The 19754-nt window shown below is 38.7% G+C and overlaps 1 protein-coding gene and 1 pseudogene across 1 annotated transcript in view; both read left to right on the top strand.

The window, feature by feature from the left end:
* The first annotated feature begins 240 nt into the window (after positions 1–240).
* Positions 241–4748, top strand: LOC136253864 (ubiquitin-like modifier-activating enzyme 1; annotated as a pseudogene).
* A 314-nt stretch (positions 4749–5062) lies between these two features.
* LOC136252147 (uncharacterized) overlaps positions 5063–19754 on the top strand; it is a 49593-nt gene continuing 34901 nt past the window's right edge. Inside the window, exons 1-3 of the mRNA XM_066044540.1 lie at positions 5063–5169; positions 14161–14266; positions 18789–19076. Coding sequence (XP_065900612.1) covers positions 14230–14266; positions 18789–19076 — 325 coding nt within the window. The 5' untranslated portion in view covers positions 5063–5169; positions 14161–14229. The remainder of the gene's footprint in view (positions 5170–14160; positions 14267–18788; positions 19077–19754) is intronic.

Here is a 19754-nt window from a genome sequence, read left to right as displayed (position 1 = left end):
GTTAACAGTACAGTCCACTTATATCTTCACACACGCGTGACATTTTTGGTGTGGCGCCACGCAACTTTTCCTGGCTGCTATGCACTTTCCAAATGCTTAGAAACTTATTAAATGAAAGATAAAACTTAAGAAGGGCATTGGCTAATATTAGCTACGTGTGGCAATGGTTCCAAGCATGGCAATCAGAGGACTGCATGCATTGCATTGTCATGGCGTGGCAGTCTTTTTCCACGCGTGGAAATGACCAGTCCCACACGTAATTTTTGCTTTTGCCAAGTACTGAATGACATGATCGATTGATTGCAAATGGGCGTGTCTACTATACTGCAATCATGCATATGCAAACACCAACTAATGGCTAAAAGGACATTTTTCATGTATTTTCTATCACTTTACAAGGTGTTCTAAGGCTACAACTACGGTAACAAGCTAAATTATTATTATTATTATTGTTTACTGTGCAAAACCTCTTACAAAGAGTATATACAAGCACAGATAATAAATCAGCAAAATTAATTATGTGGTTAATTGATGTTCAGCTAGCCTTGCTTTAAATTGGTCAAATTGCGATGGTTCAAAAGTGGGTGTGGCACACAAAGATCAATCACGAAGAGATGAACATCGATACTTTTATAATTCGAAGTTTACTTAACTTCCAAACCCACAAAACATTTGAAGCTTCGTCCCAGCCCTATAGTACAGCATTGTACATGTAACTACTGTAGAGTTTGTGGTTTACATACACACGTGGTTGATAGTCATGTAAGGACGATGGTGTGGCAGCCAGTAAGGGCTATGTGTGCCACACAGCAAACTTGGCATGGGCCACGCAACAATGTTTCATGGCAAGTGCCATGGTGCTGCGTGGTGCCACGCCAGAAAAGCCACGCGTGTGTGAAGTTATAAATGGACTGTACTTTAGTATACTGTAACTTTGTAGTATGGGTCATGGAATTTGTAGTGCTAGTCTGACATTTAATCTCATGTCATTTTCAGCCAATGAGGATCGCAAGTACATCCATGATGTAGTCTGCAAAGTTCAGGTAGCAAAATTTGAACCCTTTGTGTGTGTGTGTGTTTCTGTGTGTGTGTTTCTGTGTGTGTGTGTGTGTGTGTGTGTGTGTGTGTGTGTGTGTGTCTGTGTGTCTGTGTGGTGCGTCTGTGTAGTGTGTAGTGTTTTATGTGATTCATTGTGTTCATTGTAGGTGTTAAGATAGATACTACTGAAGCTGAAGCTGCTGCTTCATTTGGCGCTGCTGCAGGTAATTGAGTGGTGGGGCTTTGAGTGATGTAATATAATTTCATTTTGAAATCAGACTGTTGGGGTTGCTGCACAACCCTGGCAGGTTTGCAAGAATCTGGAATACAGCCGGATACATGGAGCATGTGTAGTAAAGGCAATTAGCTACATGTGGTTGGGAATGTCTACAAACATTTCAATGTAGGAAATTGACTGTTCAATTAGAGTATTTTAAGAGTGATCTATTAGAGTATGAAAATGAAACTGCTTCAAACAATTTATTTAACATTTGTCTGAGACCATTTGAGGGTCTACTATATGTGTGTGTTTGTACTATTGTCAAGAGTACACATTTGTAGTTAATATCATGACCTCTTGTTATATTATCAGATGAGAAGGAATTACAACAAGTGGCAGATTCTATCCTTGTACCGATCACGGTGTACCTGAAGTGTTTGAGAAAGATGATGACACTAATTATCATATGGACTTTATTGTGTCAGCATCCAACCTCAGGGCCACCAATTATGGCGTCACACTGGCTGATAAACATCAGGTAATGTAACATGTATAGGGGACTCCTTTTGTGTACTTTGAGAGTTGGGACCAATATCATACTGTATGATAGTACTGTATAGTAGGGATCACCCCACAAAGTGACACATGCACCCCAAATTGCTGCCCATAAATACCATCCTAGAAATCTTATGTGACGAAAAGCACCATTACAGAATAGTCTTCATGTTACTAATACCAGACATATATAGCATTAACAAGTTGATGTGCTACTTCTAAAAACCAGGCACTAGCTATCCAAGTGGTAAAAGCTAGTGAAAAAGTGAGATATGGATGTTGGTATTACAGCATAGCCCTGTGGGAAAATTCCTACGTTAAAATTAATTGTTACGTGCCAATGTAGTGATTTTTCCACGAGACTATGATTTAATACCATCATTCATATATCTTGCTTCAATAGCTTTTACCACTTGTATCCCTATTTCATTTTTAAATTAAATCTTACTTAAATACACATACCGTATACGGTAAAACTTTCGAGGGGGAAAACATTCATGGTTTTCGCGATTATGCTGCCAACCGCGAATGGTTTCCCCTCAAATATTTTGTGTACAAAAAACCTAAAAACTATGTATAATTATACCTTTTTGCATTTTGTAGGTCTTCATAGCCAGAGCAGCAGTTTTGCAAGCTCACACATTTGACATTCTTTAATTGGAGAAAAAGGTAGTGTTTGTTTGGGAATGGTTTGTTTTTTAACATTCAACATGTGGCACTACTTAAGTATGTCAAGCTCAAGAAACCAACTTTGCCAGATCTGGAGGGGTCCTTATCCTTAAGTGCTTATCACGTTTCACCAGGTGCTTAGCCACTATCCGCGAATGTTTTCTCTGCGAATTACAAGATTTCTATGCAACCACGAATATTTTCCTGCGAATCGCAATGCTTCTGTGCATCCGCAAAAGTTTTCCCCCTCGAAAGTTTTGCCGTATATGGTATATTTTTTGAGTGGTGTACCATGGAAATGTTGTACAGTGTACTGTAATCACACTTGTTCTGTTATTCTCTATACAGAGCAAGTTGATAGCTGGTAGGATCATTTCTGCTATTGCTACTACTACCTCTCTGGTTGTTGGGTTGGTGTGTCTAGTGATGTATGAGGTGTGTCTTTCTGTGTGTATGTATGTGTGTGCATGTGTACACGTGCTATTTGTGTGTGTACATATAACTGTGTGTGTGTGGTGTGTTTGTTTCCGTGTGTAGTGTACAAGTTTGTGTCTGCCTATCTATTGAGTTTGTAACATACCATCATGTATCTGTTGTATTCCATTTCAGCTGATCGACAAATGTGAGAAGATCGGCACATACAAGAATGGCTTCATTAATCTTGCTCTGCCGTTCTTTGCCTTCACTGAACCAGTTTCTGCTCCTAAGAAAAAAGTAGGTAGAAAATTGTATTAGTAGTATACCATATTGGTGGTGTGATGGTGAGGAATATAAATTGCCTAGTCAACAAACTTCTGTCTTGTTTATCACAATGCTAATTCTCAGTAAGTAATAGACAGCCAGCCTACCAGTTGGTTTGTTAACCAAATTTATACTTACACTATTCAAACTATGCACAAAACTTGGCAGAGTAAACCTTGGCTAATAGCTGTTGGCAAAAATACTTTGAAGAATCACTGTGTTGTCATGTGTGACTACACAATAGCTTTGGCTAATAACGGTTGGGAATATGCTTTGGCAGTAAAACTTTGGTGACAAATTAAATGACAGTTTGCCGATGTTTTTTGCTGCCAATTTTTTCTACACTGTGATAGTATGTTTTACTCCAACTAATGCCCACCATATTACTACTGTCTTATAGTACAATGACAAGGAGTTCAATTTGTGGGATCGTTTTGAACTAGATAGTAAAAAGGAAGATGGTTTAGAGATGACTCTACAAGACCTCATTGACCACTTCAAGGTACGTCTTACTGTACTGTAATAGTTCAGTGACTATCTGGTGTGTGATTTTATTAGAATACACATAAACTAGAGATCACCATGGTTACACAGGGAATGTCTGTGAACATTGTATTCCTTCTTGTTGCAAGCAGAGAAGAGAAAAGAACACCTTAAATGCCGTGTGTGTATGTGCATGTACCTGTGTATTGTCTTCTCTGGTCACTCCAATCTCTTGACTACTGCATTGGTCCCAGGTTTGATGTCTTGTAGAGCCCCTTGAGCAAGAAACTTTACCAGTTGTATCAAGACAAACAGCCTACCCGGCTCGGTTATTTGATGGGTACTTGGTGACTTCAGGTCAGTGGGTCAACTTGGTCCAGCAGGGTACTTTGTGGTGTTAACTAACTGGGGAAATACCAACTGTCACATAATGGGTGATATCCATGTGTGACTTTCTCTTTACCTGTGAGGCATGGTACAGTTGTGGACTACTAGATTTTTTTATTAGGTAAGAGTGACCATTAGTTGAAAGGCTTGTCAGCAATGCAGACTGCTTTTATTTAGTCAGTCTGTCTGTCTGTCTGTCCATGAAGCAGCTCTCCTTTGAGATGCTTTTCCTGCCCAGGTTGTGTGATATGCAAGTATTTTCCAGTTTTATTGTTTGTTTGATTGTTCTAGTATTTGTTTACCTGTGTGTACATGTGTTGTAATGTAATTTACATATATAATTCTGTTTAACACACACCACCATATCTCACACCTTGTTCCCCTCCTACAGGTTAACAGAGGTAGTTCAGAAGGTATCAAAGAAGAAGATTCCATCATATGTGAACAATTTAGTGTTTGAGATCTGCTGTGATGGTGAGGATGGTGAAGATGTTGAGGTGCCCTACATCAAGTACAAGTTCCGTTAACTGGATCATCTTGTCTGCTGTGTTGTGTGCACTGGTTAACACTAATTTTACACTATAGGATGTTTTAAATTGTTTTTAAATGTATTTTTTGTGATAAATGATTGTAGGAAACTGGTATGGTAATACCATATAGATACTTAGGGGAATTATATAAAATAGTCCTTAATTGTGTGATACAGAGTACTCTGGAATCCAGTGTGTGGTCAAGTGTGTATTACGTAAAAATTCTAGTGATCCAGTTCACCTAGGTATTTGTCCCGTTTCACTGTAGGATATTTAGCTCAAAGATTTTCGCTTAGGCTCCTAGGCTATGGGTAAACACTTCGAACAGGCTCTGCCTTCTGTGTACTCCCTCCAGTGCCTAACTGGTAAAGTAGATAATAACAATAACAACAACCTTAACACTAAAACCACATGATCACAAGCATTAAGTTTACGATCCTGTTCACGAAACATTACGATGTCTTTACGAGTACAGGTGTAAAACATAATAAAATAGTATCTTCTTCGTAGTCACGGATATCTTCTTGGACGTTTGGTTGGACTGTGGTGAGTAATACAACGTATATTATATAAAGGTTATCCTCGCCCTGCCCCTTCTGGTTTCTGTGCTTCACGGTCCGATATCTTTGTTTAATGCGTATGTAATCATGATTACTTTATTCCTCGTATTATAAAACTCGCCTTGCTAGCTAGATGCTACGGTAGGGCATAACAGAGGATATTCAAAATGGGCGTGGTCATAAGAATAAGTGCCAATCTCTCTGTTAAAGAGATCAATTGGTGTGTGTATGGCGCACATATCAATGCTAAATTCTGGTTATGGCTTCAGCAGTTTTCAGTATCAATAATATCTTAATAACTCTCAACAGGTACCTTAGGCCAGGCAAACTTGATAAACTGCCCTGTAACTAGTAAAATTATAGCAAGTGCGATTTTATTGTTTAGAAATGCAACTACCGAAAATCGGTCAGTGCCCCAGGGGTGGGGACAAGAAGCAATGTCAAATCCCCACCTGGGATGTGGGGACGTCCGGGGTGGGGGTGGGGCATGAAATTGACAAGTGCATAACGAATCTAATATTAGTACGTAATATTATTACTACTAGTAATGAAGTTACCAATCTCGTCAGTAATCCACTGAGTAATGCCTAGCAACAAGCTAAGGAAGTAATGAAGCCTACTGAATGAAGCTTATTCACCAGCTTCTTACTTCTAACCAAGATTTACACATTGTCCAACAACGCAATCATGTCACGTGATAAGGTGGTAGTTTCACACGTGACAGCTTAAGGCTGTAGACACAGTAATATACAGTAATATTATTTATAGTTACTTTATTTTACGGGTAATATGTAACTGTAACTAAATAGTTCAGTTGCATGTAATATGTAACTAGTTACTTTTAAAAAGTAACTTACCCAACACTGCATGTACATAGCTTGCTACACTACTCCTCAAAAGACTACTGTGACTGCTCCATTAGAGCATCTCGATTTGACTGCTCTATTGGAGTATCTCGAGTAAGAAAGGCTTTTTCAAAAGGGGGGTTCCATGGAACCCTTTGAACCCCCCTGGATCCGCCCCTGTGTTACACAATGGGGCACAACATGAATGCTGCAGTGTATGTGGATCAAGCATTTCAAGGGGTCTGATGTAGCAACCGATCATGAAATATATTGCAGTATTTATGATTTTATTGCATCACTAGAAATGGCTGCTAGGCACACTAAACAATGCAACCACAGCTGGCAATATCAATCTATATTGTAAATGTTTACAAAGACTTTCTGATTTATTTTCATCAGGAGACGAGTGACCATGTAATTCTCGTCACTTTTGGTACATTATTGTATTCTAATACTGTGCATGGTTATTTTAAGAGTATATCTCCTTTGGAAGTTTGAATTTAAGTACTTTAGTTGCTTATGTTGACCCTAAACCTTCTGTACATCCTCTAAAATACATTGTTAAATAACATTATGCAGGTAGATAGGAGATAAAAGTAGTAGTCATAATTTAATGTTGTTTAAAAGAGGATCAAGTACAGAATCCCTGGATGTTGTAGCCCTGTTAGCTTTGAAGATGCTTAAAAGTTTTCAGAAGAATTGTCAAGAGAACTGAAACTCATTAATAAGTTATAGTTAGCTACATCACAGCAGATGTATTAAGCGTCAATAACTAAAGCTGCAGTGACATAACTGGCTTCTATTCCAAGTAAAGGACTTATAGATACTTTCAGTTGATATTGTTGTATTACTTCAAAACAAGTATAAATATAAAATTGCTGATGCTGTTGGTATTGAAGTGATTCTTTTATATCAAGGGAGATAATTAAACATCTTACTGAGATTGTAAAGTAGTTATTACCCAGACAATAACTACTATTAAATTTAGTCTTTTGATACATGGCCTCACTGGGATGAACATAATGGAGTTTGACTATGTAGTTAGAGTTTAAGTGAAGGGACGGAGTGGTAACAGACCAGAAGTAGGAATAGGTTGGCAATGACAAAACTGGAGTGGGGAGAGAGAAATACATGAGTCTAATTCATTTGTAAGTAAGGGAAAGTGGAGTGAAAATAGTACTTGTCATATGCTGGATTTTACATTAGTTTATGACAGGTTTTACTGAATTCTTGAACAATACGTAGCTAATTAAGCAGTCTTTCTGCTTGTCTGCATGCTTTTGGGTCACAGTTTCTTGCCAGAAATATTTTGAGAGGCAGAAATACTGGCAGAGGCAGCAGCAGCATCCAACCAATCCTTCCTTATAACAGATTTTGATGTCTTTATGTCGTGAACAAAGCTTTACAAGTTCTTCATAGCAGAAATTTGAGTGATATAGCACTGTCATTTGCAATTGTATCATAGTAGCTAACCAGCATTTTTAAGGCAGTCAAATTCAGCTGATATTCAGTTTTGCTCTGTTTCCTTGTTTGGGCAGTGATGGGTGGAACCATGCATTATTCCAAGTGATGGATGCATGGAGTCTGGGAATTATATTACAATGTCTGGACAGCCATAATACATGTAAGAAATCAAATTAATATTGCAAGTTGTTAATTGCAGCACCTGCCATGCTGAAGCAATCTCTAACAGCCATTTTTTATCGAGTAACACTTGTAAATTGTCTGCAGGAATCATTAACATTAAGTTAGTTAGCTAGTCATAAAAATAGCTGCTGATTAAATTTTGCATCTTCTTGAAAGAATTTTTGGGCTTGAGTAGTTATACGTACTAACCGATACTGCCAATTTGCCATGAAGGAACCTAGTCTGGTGCGGCCGCCCCTTTGCAAATAGGAAGGGTCTGGAGACTCTGGCATAGTGTACTTGTGCGAATTGAATGTAATTAGTGGGAGAGTCGTGGTTTTCCGTAATTATATTGCACCATTATCGTTAGTCATTGCGATATTCATATCCAGTGGAACGCCAAAAAAACTCACTGCTTCTAACTTACAAGACTACTTAACGTACTCTTTGTACTTTTTTAAATATGCCATTCTTATTCCTTCACGATAAGTTGTACTAATTGGACAAGACTCGTGACAAGCAAAACAGAAACCATAGTTTGCCGCCTATCAAGTTAGCCAAAATGGATATCCACGTCACTAAATGAGCAGGCAAGCGATTTGATTGGACACACCAGTTTTCGGTAAGTTCGCACAAGTACACAATGCTAGAGTCCCCAGACCCTTCCTATTTGCGAAGGGGCAGCTGTGCCAGACTAGAAGGAACCATGGTTTCTGGTCTCAGCTGGTGGGAAGGTACAAACCTTTGTTCTCGTACTATACAGTAGCTATACTACCATAGTAATTGTTCTGAATGGTACAACAATTAATGCCATAACAACCAACACTCATTTTTACCATCAGCATCCCAAATTAAATGCTAGTAATCTGTGATTAATAATAAAATGAGTTTTGCATAAAAATTCCAAAAAAATGCGCTGCATTCATAGAAAGCGCATGTGCATAGTTAAAGTGTGCGTTAGTTGGAACTATACAGTAGGCATTGCCAGGCTAAAGAATCATTGGATCAGCAGTGAGTGGTGTGGTAGGTAAAAGTGTCTTATGTTAGCATAATGATGGTTCTTACTACAATCCTCACATCAGGCTTTCCAAATTATTGTTCTTAGGGGGCATCTCCAAACTGATTTTGGTACGCTTAACGTCATAACGACGCTAACTTCAGACCCCCTCTCCTCAACGTCACACTATGAAAACAATGCATTGGCAATAGAAGCACAAAACATTATATTCTTTAGCTGAAAACATAGTCTACAAGCAGTATAGCTGCTTAATCATGTCAATTCCTCTATTCCTAGCTGTTTACACTATATAACTGCTTTAATAAAAATTTATAACGTCATGGCCTGAACCCCCCTCCACCCTTAACGTTATTATGACATTAAGCGTACCAAAATAAGTTTGGAGATGCCCCCTTACTACAATCCTCACACCAGGTTTTCCAAATTATCGTTCTTACTACAATCCTCACATCAGGCTTTCCAAATTATCGTCACCGGCTAGCTCTGCCTAAAACTTTAGCCTCGGCGATTCGGCTATGTTCCATATAAATATACGTGACTTACACAAAGTACTGTAATTTTTGAAGTTTCTGTTCTATGACTACAAGTGTACTTGTAACCAGGATTAAAATGATACATAGGGTCAGTTTGCCCTAACTCTAAACAGTGAGGCCAAAACTAGCCATGTAAACAACTTTTTGATTCACAAATACAGGAAATGATTTCACATTGCCAAATAGGCAGTACTTACCAGAGAAGCAACATGAAACAACCCTTGCTAGCTCATGAAGTACCGGAACATGCATGGTCTCAAGTAGGTGCGGACCTCTTTGTTTTCAATAATCAACACTACCTTATACTGGTTGATTATTTGTTCAACAGAACTTGCTGAGCTCAACCACCAGTAAACAGGTGACCATACATCGCAAAGTACAATTTGCACATCATGGAATACCAGATAGACTAATAACTGACAATGGACCACAGTTCTCCAGTGAAACTTTCAAACAATGTGCCTCAGAGTACTCTTTTGAACACCATACCCCAAACCCACATTACCCCCATTCCAAAGGCATGGCTGAAAGAGATGTCCAGACAGCAAAGGATCTACTCAAGAAGGCTATTCTTGACAAACATGATCCTTATTTAGCACTTTTAGAATATAGAAATATGCCAGACGGCTCATGAGACGCAGAACCAAAACTCTGCTTACAACTTCGAATAAACCTTTACAACCTAAAACAATCCACCCTAAAGCAGTACAAAATGAGTTGACAAAAAAAAAACATACAGGCAGAAATACTACTACGATGGACATACAAAGCCTCTCAGAGAATTTTCTAAAGGGGACCAAGTAATGTTGAAAGGAAGAGATAGATGGCATCCAGCAACTGTATTAAATATGTTCGCATGTCATTAAAACCCCCACAAGGACAAGTCTATCGAAGAGACAGACATCTATCGAAGACAACACTTAAAGGCTAGAAACACCAACACTGAAAATGAACTTGACACTAGTGAAAAATGCAAGTTCCAGAAAAGAATTACAAAAGTTTTAGGCCAGAATAGGACATCTCTAGCTCTGCGTTTGCATTTTTTGATGCCATAATGTGAGCCATGGATGTTTTTCAGCATTCCTTGTTGCATTTTCTTGGAATGACTACTCTCTCACCCTTGAATACAATGCTGTCAGACAATGAGAGTACATCACAGTAATTCCAGAAGGGTAAGCACTCTTGGAACATCTTGTTTGCTGGATGGCCAACCAGCTCTGATCACAGTTGATAATTGTTGTAATTGAGTGTCAGCATCAGTTGCTTCTTTCAACTGAGTTAGCTTTTCATCAGACTTCGACACAGTAGACAGGTCATTGACACCAAAAATTTCTTCTAAAGTCTCATCATCTTGTACAAATGCTCTGGACAGTGTGTCTACAAGTACTAACTGTTTACCCAGATGGTAAACCACATTAATTTTATTGAATATTTTTGTACTGTCATTATCGTCCTTTGTAGTCGAAGTGGTGCTTGACACAGGGGCTTTTTCAGGATTACTTCTAAGGGTTTTCAAGTTTCACATTAAGTATACACTGTAAATGTAGTCGTGGAATTTTGTGCACCCAATACCACTGCTAGCATCTCATTTTCTGTTTACGCATAGTTTTGTTGAGTGCTGCTAAGTGATTTTGAGGCATATGCTATAGGATGCTCATCTTGAATTAGAACAGCAACCAGTCCTTTGGAATTAGCATCAACAGATAATTTGATGGGTCTGTCTGGTTTAAAATACTTCAGCACTGGTGCAGTAGTGGCAAGTTGCTTGAGTTTTAGAAATCTGTCTTCATATTTATGTGCCACTCCCATGTTGAGTCTTTCTCCAGTAGTACTCTGAGTGGTGATGCTATTTGGTAGAGATTTGGAATAAATTTTGAGAGATAAGTTAACAAACCTAAAAAGTTGAAGAGCTTTCTTGTCTTGTGGTGGTGGTATGTCAGTAACTGGTTGCATATTCTTTGGGTCAGGTTGTAGCCCTTGGCTGGTAAGGATGTGGCCTAGATAAGCAACGTGTTGCCTTTTCATTTGACACTTTATCTTGTCGAGTGTTAAGTTACGATGCCGGGCTCTTTCTAGAACTTGTACTGACGTAGTATCATGTTGTTGCTTGTTTTCTCCCCAGACAAGAATATCATCTACTACAACCTCCACACCTTTGATATCCTCAAACATCTGTGACATCACTCTCTGAAATATATCTTGTGAGGATGACAAGCCAAAGGGAAGTCGTTTGAAACTGTATTGCCCAAATGGTGTGTTGAAGGTGCAGTTTTGTCATCAAATTTGATTTATAAGAACCCTAAGCTAGCATCTAAGACTGAAAAAATGTAGCTTTTAGCGTTCGAGTTACAACATCCTTGATGGTTTGTGTTGATTAATGTTCACGTTTGATTGCATTATTTAGGTCACATGGGTAGATATAGGTTTGACGATTGTGACCATACTGTTACAACTAGTAGGTGTGTTGACCTTCTCAATCATGTCAAGATTTTTCATACGTTGGAGCTCTTCTTGAATCTTTGGTCGCAGTTTAATAGTGACATAATGTGGGGGTGAGTATCAGGTTGGCAGGGATGGGTCGATGTTGATATGGTACAGGACATCACTGATACAGCCTAAACAAACAAACACATCGCTGTAATGATAAAAAAATTCAGCCAAACTGGGTCTCGCCATCCATCACAGTGTCAGGTGTGTCAACACAGAGAACTAAATTCATTTCAAAGGCCAAGAATGCTAGGAACTTCTTGATCTAATATTTCAAACTTAACCAAGTATTGGTGACCATTATACTCACAAGGTATGATGCTTTAATTCCCACAGGTATATAATATATGACCTCCAAAAGTAGTGAGCTTAGGCATGGATTTCTGCAGGGGTATTTTGTGCACCATGAGGTATTTCTGTTTGGAAATCACATTTCATTGGGCACCAGAATCTAGTTTGAACTTTTTTTCTTTGGTTGTTGAGGATGATTGTTGTTTTCCACTCTTTGGTGTTGTTGTTGTTCTGAAGTGCACCAATGAACATATCGTTATCAGTTGATTCGTCATTGCCATCCGTATGTATGCCGTAAAGTGATTGTGATTTTGTGCAACGCATCTTGGCAAAATGGTTCTTGCGTCCACATTTGTGGCATTCTGCACCAAAAGCTGGGCATGCTTGCTGTCAAGTATGTCAATTTCCACATCAATCGCATAACTGTTTATCTTTCTGCATGCCATGTATGTCTGTAAGATCATCATGGGTGCTTGCAGTAACTGATTTCATTTGTGTGAATGTGGCCTCGTTTGCTTTGCATATGTCAATAGCTTTTTGCAGGGTAATTCTGGCTCTTTTAACAATCTGCTGCAAGTTTTGTCACATCTTATACCACAAACAATTTGGTCGCAGATTACAGTAGGCCATCCTTTAAGTCATGAAATTCTAGCTTTCTTCCTGAGACTGAGATCAGTGGCATACGTATTGGTCGATAATCTCATTTGTGTGTATTAAACATGTGTCTTTCCCAAGTTACGTTTGTTCTTGGGATACAGTAGGCTTCATTCTTCACCAGAATCACTTCAACCTTCCTTGTTTGCCCAGGTAAAAGTGTTATAGACTTCCAGGGTGGCTGGGCCAATCACAAGGAGGGTTGCTGCTTGCGTATTGGCGTCCTTTGAACTAAGTCCACTAGCCAGCGAGAACAGTTCGAAACGTTGTTTCCATGATTCAGCAAGGTTAGTTCAATGCTTCTGGTGGATTTAGTCAGTCCATTCTAACACCATGTGATGTTCACCTTCTAGAATAATCTTATCACATGTAAAATCAATGCACGCGCATGTTACAACAGTATTAGTATGGTATACACATATTACAGAGTTATTCTAAGAGAGGATTATAATGCATGTTTTTTCTGAATGCTACATATGAACAGTGGATTCTCAATATTCCTATAACTGAGTTTCAGTTAAGTAAATTACCAGTAGTCTGTATACACACTATACAGGTACCTGTTCTTTTACACAGTAAAGTCAGGTCTTTAATGCACAGTTGCACACCGGTTTGTAAATGCTCTACCGTATAGCGGGCTATTTTCGAAACAGAAAATTTCGTACAAGAAGCAAAATCTGAATTTCGAAGAATTTTAATTTCAAAGAGTGTATATTTCGAAGTCCGGATGGATTTCAAATAAACGGACATTCGTATCACAAATTATGAAGATGCATGAATGTTTGCCAAAAACTGACTTACTGATGTAATAACCCCCATCCCTGCGTACAGAAGAGAAGACTGAGGGAGTTTCGAGTGGAGTAAATTCACTGGCTCGCATGCTTGATCATAGCTAGCATAGATTCTAGAGCAGACAGCATCAATTCCCATTCTGGATCACATGTTTTCTGGTTATTGGCACAGTAATGATACAACCTACCCATTATCATCAGTAATACTGAGCTAAAACTCGAGGAATACACAAGCGAATCACCAAAAGTTGGATCGTTGCTTTCACTTGCGGGAATTTATTTTTGAAGAACAACCAGACGTGGGAATTTATTTTCAAAGAGAAGGGCTTCTTCGAAATATCCGAAAATAAAAACCTTTTGAAAATTACCAGCTATACGGTATTTGAATAGTTGTGACTAACTACTGACTATAGCAATGGAAATACAACAGCCAACTTCTTTACTAGTCCTAATGTAAATGCATTTTAGTACCTAACATCTAGGCTGCCCTGCTTATCCCCAAACTATCTAATGCATGCCATAAAGTAGTAGTGTATGCAGATGTAGGATGTTAACGTAAGTATAAGTACAGCTGGTCAAAGTTTTGTGCTAATACATACAGGTGTACACACCTATAATATGTACATGTATGTGTTGTGTCAGTGGTGTATATATGTTATGACTTATGCATTTTCTTATGTAGTGAGAAATTTTTGTACTACGTATATGTATAACAGAATCCATGTACTTTAGGATAATAAACTAGGTCCAGCAGTCAAGTCACACATCTTAGTTGTTGTCATTGTGTAAAATTCAGTAAACATGGATACTAGAGGTGTTGTCAAACTTGGAAAACCTGGTGAGTAACAATATACATGGTATGTACACATGTATGTAACTACCTAGTACACACAACGTAGCATGGGTTTACTAGCCCATACACAAAACTCATGCATGCAATCTCTCATCAGTTATAATAAAGTTGTGTTGTTATGTACTAAAACCCTGTATTGTACTTGTTTTATGTATAACAGTAGGGTTTCCTCAGCATACCTACGTACATACAGTACATAAGTACAGCATCTACATCATATTTAAAGAATCAAATTCCAGTGTATGTATATGTTTATTGGTACATACAGCTGTATTCTTTCATGTGTACAATATGTACTGTATGTTGACTATAGTCACAAGGATTTTAATTTCACATTTAGGGCACTTCTTAATATTAAAATTTGCTATATATTTTATCACATAGCATTTTATTTGCCGTGAGGTTTTTAGCACCTGTATGTGTATTGGAACATTCGTCAACAAACTGTAGAGGTGGATCCAGGGTTTGGCAAAGGGGGTGCACCAGGCTAGTAAACATATGGAGCAGGGGGTCTGGTACTAAAGGTACTTTATATGTTTCAGGACTGAAACTTTTGGATGTAGAGTAGTTTATGCACAAATACGTATGTTAATTGGGGCGAGCCTAAGCGAGCCCCACACTAGCAAGAGAGCTGTCAGTCATTGTCCATTACACGGCAATATATGATTAAATACGAAAACTATCAGTATATGGCAACTTCACGATTAAATACGAAAAACAAACCTTACAAGTTGTTTAGTGTCACACAAGAACATGATAGTATAACAAGAAGTGTCTATCATCGTCAATGGCACGGAGGAAATTAACGTTGTAGATTACTAGACTTCCTTATTTGTACTTGTCATTGTCAATGCCACAGAGGAAATTAACGTCGTAGATTACTATACTTCCTTATTTGTACTTGTCATCGTCAATGCCACGGCCAAATTAATGGCGTAGATTACTGGACTTCCTTATTTGTACTTGTCATCGGATTTGTTTGTAGTCGAACTCTCTACATGGTGGTTTCTTTGTAGCTGAACTCTCTACAAGGTGACTTGTTCTAGCTGAACTCTCTACAGGGTGGCTGAACTCTCTACAGGATGGTTTCTTTATAGCTGATCTCTCTACAGGGTGACTTGTTTCTAGCTGATCTCTCTACAGGGTGACTTGTTTCTAGCTGATCTCTGGATGACTTGTTTCTAGCTGATCTCTCTACACGGTGACTTGTTTCTAGCTGATCTCTGGATGACTTGTTTCTAGCTGAACTCACTATAGGGTTATCTGTTTGTAATTGGACTCTCTACAGGATGGTTTCTTTGTAGCTGATCTCTCTACAGAGTGACTTGTTTCTAGCTGATCTCTCTACAGGGTGAACTTGTTTCTGGCTGAACTCTCTACAGATGATTAATTTGCAGCTGAACTCTCTACATGGTGGTTTCTTTGTAGCTGAACTCTCTACAAGGTGATTTCTTCTAGCTGATCTCTCTACAGGTTGATCTGTTTGTAGCTGAACTTTCTACAGGGTGATTTATTTGCAGTTGAACTCTCTACAAGGTGATCCTTCTAGCTGATCTCTCTACAGGATGACTTTTTCTAGCTGAACTCTCTACAGGGTGATCTGTTCATAGCTGAACTCTCTACAGGGTGATTTGTTTGCATCTAAGCTCTTTATATGATGTTTTGTTTGTAGCTGAACTCTCTACAAGGTAATTTCTTGTAGCTGATCTCTCTACAGGGTGACTTGTTTGTAGCTGAACTATCTGCAGGGTGATTTATTTGCAGTTAAACTCTCTACAAGGTGATCCTTTTAGCTGATCTCTCTACAGGATGACTTTAACTAACTGAACTCTCTATAGGGTGATCTGTTCATAGCTGAACTCTCTACAGGGTGATTTGTTTGCAGCTGAACTCTCTACATGGTGGTTTCTTTGTAACTGAACTCTCTATAAGGTGATGTCTTGTAGCTGATCTCTCTATGGAATTATAACTTTCTCTATAGAGTTATAACATGTTTGTATAGCTGAACTCTTTACAGAGTGGTTTTTTTGATTAGTTGCTGAACTCTCCAGCTACACGGTGACTTGTTTGTACTACAGTGTGACTTGGTTGTAGCTGAACTCTCTACAGAGTGACTTACTTGTAGCTGAACATTGTATAAAGTAACTTGTTTGTAGCTGATCTAGATGAACTCTCTACTACTGGGTAGCTTTTTTGTAGCTGAATCCTCTACGCAGTGACTTGTTTGTAGCTGAATTCTATACAGGATGACTTGTTTATAACTGAATTCTCTTCAGTGTGACTTATAATGTTCTGAATCTCTACAGCGACATATTTGTAGCTGAACTCTCTACAGGGTGACTTGCTTATAGTGAATTGTCTATAAGATTAACTGTTGTAGCTGAACTCCCTACAGAATAAATTGCAATGTAATATAATTCTATAATGGACTAAGTTATAAACGTAGCTGAATGCTCTATTAGGGTGACTGTTCTATTAGAGTATTTCGATCTCGCATATGCTACACGCAGTTGGCTTTGGAATCATAACTCAGTGGTATGTAATCCGATTCTTCTGTACTACTGCAAGGACTTTCTATGATAATTATTCCAGCTACACACCGATTTTCAGCTCATTGCTCTAATTGCTCTAAGTGGTTTGCCTGGTAGGCGTGAAAACTAATAGTTTTTATTCATAAAAATCGATCACGTAATTGTTACACAGGTTGGATTTTGTGTCATATCTTGATGGCCCTTAACTGGATTCCTTTCAAACTACAAAAAGGCACTCCTACGATAGTTACTCCATCTACATAGCAATTTTTAGCTCATTCCTTCAAGCCGTTTACCCTGTGGGCGTGACAGACCTTCAACCTTATTTTACGCAAATAATCGGTAATAACTCCGTGAATGTTCATTGGATTCCTACCAAACTTGGTACTGAGATTCACCTTAATGAGCCCTTTACGTATGCCAAATGTCAGCCCGATTGGAGCACGAATTCGTGTTTTATGGCGGATTTTGCGAAGTGTGTGAAAAAAAGAAGAAAAACGAAGAAAAAAAACCCTAACTTTGGCTGCTCATATTTCAGAAATGGCTGGAGCGATTTTCTTCAAATTTGGAATGTGGACTCCCCTACCTAGCCGGAACTTCTGTAGCAACTTTGGTTTCAATCGGATAAGGAATCACGGAGCTACAAAGGTGTGAAAATCGCGTTTACTTTCTTCCTGTAAATATACTCACGGTGTGGCGCGCCGGCTTCTTGGGCTACACGACACACTACCATGTGTCTTGATACTGCCCACCCCTATACATACCATATTGGACCAGTCAATAGCTGCAGTTATTGTAACTTTAACCATATGGCTGCTATGCGAAGACAGCTATGTATGACAGTAGCATCCAGATTTACAAATAACTGAGTTGAATAAGTGTCAGATAACTACGTAAGTAGCACAGTACTACAACCCAAAATTGCTTCCAAATAGCATCTCAAAATGGGCATATCAGAAATTTTCTGAGGGGCATACCCTCAGAACCATTTAGACTATACTTATTTACTAGTTTCACTTTTACTCTAACGCCCCTGGATTCCTATGAGGTGCTCTCATACTCCCCACACATGCACGTGTACATATACTACATACACAGTACACACAAACACACACACGCACCCACACATACATGAACCTTGAAAAAAGATGATAGCTTGTCCTTGGAAAGCTCAGCTTAACTGGACAGAGTATGCATATTCACTGTTGGTTGGTTGCTTCTGCAAAAATTTAAGTGTTGAAATAAGTCTCCTTTATGACGAAAAGAACGTCCACATCCACAGACAAAGTTGTTGTTGGCACATTGTATTCCTTGATGTCTAGTAACTGTTAGGCCAGAGAGAGTTTGGTAGAATATAGATGGTACCAGCTGTCTTGATTCCTTGGTAAGTCATACACATCCTCCTTAAGTGGCACATGTACGCACGCACTAGTGATGTGTGATACATGATATATATCGAAATATCGTGATAATTTTTTTTTATATCGTGATATGATATAGAATCTTTATATCATGATATAAGCCTAGGTATAGATTTTAGCTATAATTAGAGAAAAATGTACCCAAAATGTCATTGTATATTGTACTTTTTTGATAAAAGAGCTTGCAATGTTGTATGCTAGTCATGTACCATGCTATATTGTACTTCTAGTACATCAGTGCTACAAGTGTCATCAGTGTAAATACACAAACTGAGTGATGAGTTGGTATATCGTGATATATATCGTATCGTGATATATTGTGTGCAATAATCGTGATAGGAAAATATCCTATATCGCACACCACTAGCACGCACCCACATACACACATACACACAAACAAACACATACTTTTGTGTTTTGTGATATACATATGATGTTTGTATGTGTTGTATGTATGTGGTTGTGTGTGTACATGCATGCATGTGTGTGTGTGTGGTTGTGTGTGTGCGTGCATGCGTGTGTGTGAAGGCTTATCAATGATCATAATGTATACAGGTGATAGTCGTCCTTTGTTAAGAGACCTGTATGATCAGGTGGTGCCATCAGTAGCAGACATGTGGAGAGATCTTGGTGTGCGACTATTAGACCCTTCTCTATTAGACCAACGAGTATTGGAAGTGATTGCAGCAGATCACCCACATAGTGTTGAGGATTGTTGTAAGAGTGTGTTTGAGAAATGGTTGAACACACAAGAGGATGCCAGCTGGCAACAATTACTAGAAGCTCTCAAGAGTGTTCAGTTGGACTATTTATCCAGTCAGATAGAGAATAAGTTGAAGACAGGTATGATTTTTGTATTCACTACATTAATGCACAATCTCAGTACAAATGAATTACCCACACTTAGCACCTGAATAGTGCACAAGTGTTTAAGTGCTGGTTCACATTTACTTTGTGTGTGTGTGTGTGTGTGTGTGTGTGTGTGTGTGTGTGTGTGTGTGTGTGTGTGTGTGTGTGTGTGTGTGTGTGTGTGTGTGTGTGTGTGTGTGTGTGTGTGTGTGTGTGTGTGTGTGTGTGTGTGTGTGTGTGTGTGTGTGTGTGTGTGTGTGTGTGTGTGTGTGTGTGTGTGTGTGTGTGTGTGTGTGTGTGTGTGTGTGTGTGTGTGTGTGTGTGTGTGTGTGTGTGTGTGTGTGTGGTGCATGCTTGAGGGGCGGATCCAGGGGGTTCAAAGGTTCCATGGAACCTCTTTTTTGGAAGAACCTTAGTATTACTTGGCAAGCTGCTGACAAGTTTTTGTCGAATTCAGTACACCAAAATCAGAGTTTATCAGTCAAATATGTACTCACTGAAAACACTACTAGTGACACAAAACACTCATTTTACCTTCTTTACTACAAAATCACTTGAAAATGCTCGAAATTCCTAGCCTGGCATCTTTATATGAAATAGGCTCCTCTAAAAATAATAATCGTTTTGATAGTTTTAATTTACTTACAAAGACTTCAGTTGCATTTCTAAAGG

Source organism: Dysidea avara, chromosome 4, assembly GCF_963678975.1.
Source record: "Dysidea avara chromosome 4, odDysAvar1.4, whole genome shotgun sequence".
Classification (NCBI taxonomy): Eukaryota; Metazoa; Porifera; class Demospongiae; order Dictyoceratida; family Dysideidae; genus Dysidea; species Dysidea avara.
The sequence above is the reverse complement of the archived record's forward strand: the minus strand, read 5'-3'. Positions and strand labels throughout refer to the sequence as shown.